General features: G+C 30.7%; 1 protein-coding gene across 1 annotated transcript in view; it reads left to right on the top strand.

Annotated features, from left to right (window-relative positions):
* Window positions 1-1,061, top strand: part of LOC117175160 (deoxyuridine 5'-triphosphate nucleotidohydrolase) — a 76,695-nt gene extending 75,634 nt beyond the window's left edge. Inside the window, exon 4 of the mRNA XM_033364759.1 lies at window positions 692-1,061. Coding sequence (XP_033220650.1) covers window positions 692-884 — 193 coding nt within the window. The 3' untranslated portion in view covers window positions 885-1,061. The remainder of the gene's footprint in view (window positions 1-691) is intronic.
* Window positions 1,062-2,372: the final 1,311 nt, after the last annotated feature.

Genomic DNA, 2,372 nt, shown 5'->3' with positions numbered 1-2,372 from the left:
ATAATATGCCTCATGGTTTATGAAAGGCCCTTAAATTAACCAAATCTTGAAAACCGTTGGTTTTCCGTTTTGCATTTACAATTATTAAAGAACCTTTGGTTATGTTGTTCGTAATGAAGGGTAGATCAGAAATAGAGCAATTTCTTATTTTGATTAGTATCACTGAATAGGCCCAAAAACCACTACGAAGAACATATGTGAATAATGCTAAGAACATTCACTTTAGTTGGGATAGGTTTGGCAAGAGATGTTGCGTACTAACCTTTTGTACTCTACATAATGTTTTTTCGATTATTTTTTCTAATACATAGTTCGAACAGTTTTCGCTATTTCACCCCATCAAAACGATTGGAGTTGGGAGTCTATCAGGTATACAGTACAATTGTGCATCAGGAAGTATTTTTCACCTTTAATTTCTTCACAAGAAGCGATGACCTATTCTTTAATGAGATGGGTGAAAAAAAACCTCGCAAATGTTTTTTTAAAAATATTAAAAATAGGTAAATAATTGCATTTTTCAACCGTTTTTTTGTGAAGTAATAATTAAAAGAACAATTAATATTTTTCGTGGTTTTAATTACTGCTCTCAATTATTTTTTATAAAATATATATTGACTTTATAAATTTCAGTGACTACTCTTGCATATCTTCCCCGACTCCTACTTAATTACTTATATCACTCATGTTCTAGGGGTAATGTCGGTGTCGTTATCTTCAATCATGGTGAAAATGAATTGAAAGTTCAACCCGGTGACCGAGTAGCTCAGTTGATTTGCGAAAAGATCGAATATCCCGAACTCCAAGAAATGAATTCGCTAGATTCTACCGAGAGAGGAGAAGATGGTTTCGGATCTACCGGTATGAAAGAGATTGCAAAGAAGTAACTATCACCATCAAACATTTATACTACGCTCTTGTTTGTCACCAGTATTTCATTTCTTACTAACTTATAATTAACATGATCATAGTGAAAAATTCAGATATCACACGCTGTTTTTATGGATCCGCACATTAATTTTTCTTTGGAAAGATAGAATAAAAATCTTCGTCATTGTTTGCTATCTAAGTCTTCTATTAACTTAACCAACTCCCTATGATATTTGCAAGCTGTACAACGGCAATTGCATTTGCATAGTTGTATAATTGCAATTGCCTTTAAAGTTATAATTACGTAGATTTTTGCAACTCTTTTTATCTTTACGCAAGGTTACAAACAACTAAGGTACGAATTTCTTAAAATATGGAAGAACTTTATTTATAAGATCATGTTTATCATTTTAGTGGAGAAACAATATTCATATTTTCTACGTTGATACCAGCACAGTCAATTATGAGGGTTTTTTGACAATGTTTTAAATTGGTTTGAAATCTCATTCTCTGTTGAAGTATTTTCAATACAGTATGGTTATTCGTAATAACCTTGACGAAAGTGATCTGCCCATATAAAAAACTATCAGCCTTTCTTTTTAAGATCGCGAACAGCAACAATCTGCAACGCCATGAATAATAAAATCATTTTTCGGTAGATGAATTGCAGTATTTTCGACGCAAACGTGTACCTCAATGGCATTGTTCAAATCTCTATCCAACTTTTTTTACTTACAATTCAGAAGGTTTCATAAAAAAAAATGAACTTCCAACTAAGTAGTTGAATTTTTAACTAAAAAAGCTAAATTTTCAACTAAAAAAGAATAGTTAAAATTTCAGTTTGAAAATTAATTTACCACTACACAAGTCAATTACAATGGTTCAAGTCTCTTAACTGTTCTATTCATACATATTTCTTATTGTAAACGACGTATAAATAATCTAGCATTTGAATGAAACAATTGCGATTGAGATATATGGTGAACTTTATTTTTGAAAGTTTAAAATTCAAAACGGTTCCACTGTTAATTTTTTTTATTTGCAGTTTACTTTGCATTACTTCAAATAAAATACTAAAAAAATAAAAAATACTAATATATAAAATAAATTACTACATATTTTGAGAAGTCAAAGTAATTTTTTCGTCATAGAATATGCGTAAATAAGCGAGTTAGAGTCCATATCCCAGAAGTCTACAAAAGAATACGTTTTGCGGTGATCAATACTCATAATGACAGGATCATCTGAAACAAACAATTCAAGTGTCAATAGTTTAAGAATCACTTGCTCTTGTGTTTAATCGAAACCTTTATCGATATTTCCATTTGCGACAAAATGCCGCACGTTTAAACAAAAAATTTTGTTTGCCAAAAAAAACCTTTATTTTTTGCTATAAGAAAAGAAATAATTGCCAAAATCGAACATCCTTCGATCCAGGACAACAATTTAGTGTTATGAATAGCTCGTCAAAACTTAGTAGCGATCGGATAAGATGTTCCTTAGGT

Source organism: Belonocnema kinseyi, chromosome 6 (genome assembly GCF_010883055.1).
Source record: "Belonocnema kinseyi isolate 2016_QV_RU_SX_M_011 chromosome 6, B_treatae_v1, whole genome shotgun sequence".
Lineage (NCBI taxonomy): Eukaryota > Metazoa > Arthropoda > Insecta > Hymenoptera > Cynipidae > Belonocnema > Belonocnema kinseyi.
Note: the sequence above shows the minus strand (reverse complement) of the source record. Positions and strands in the feature narration are given on the sequence as shown.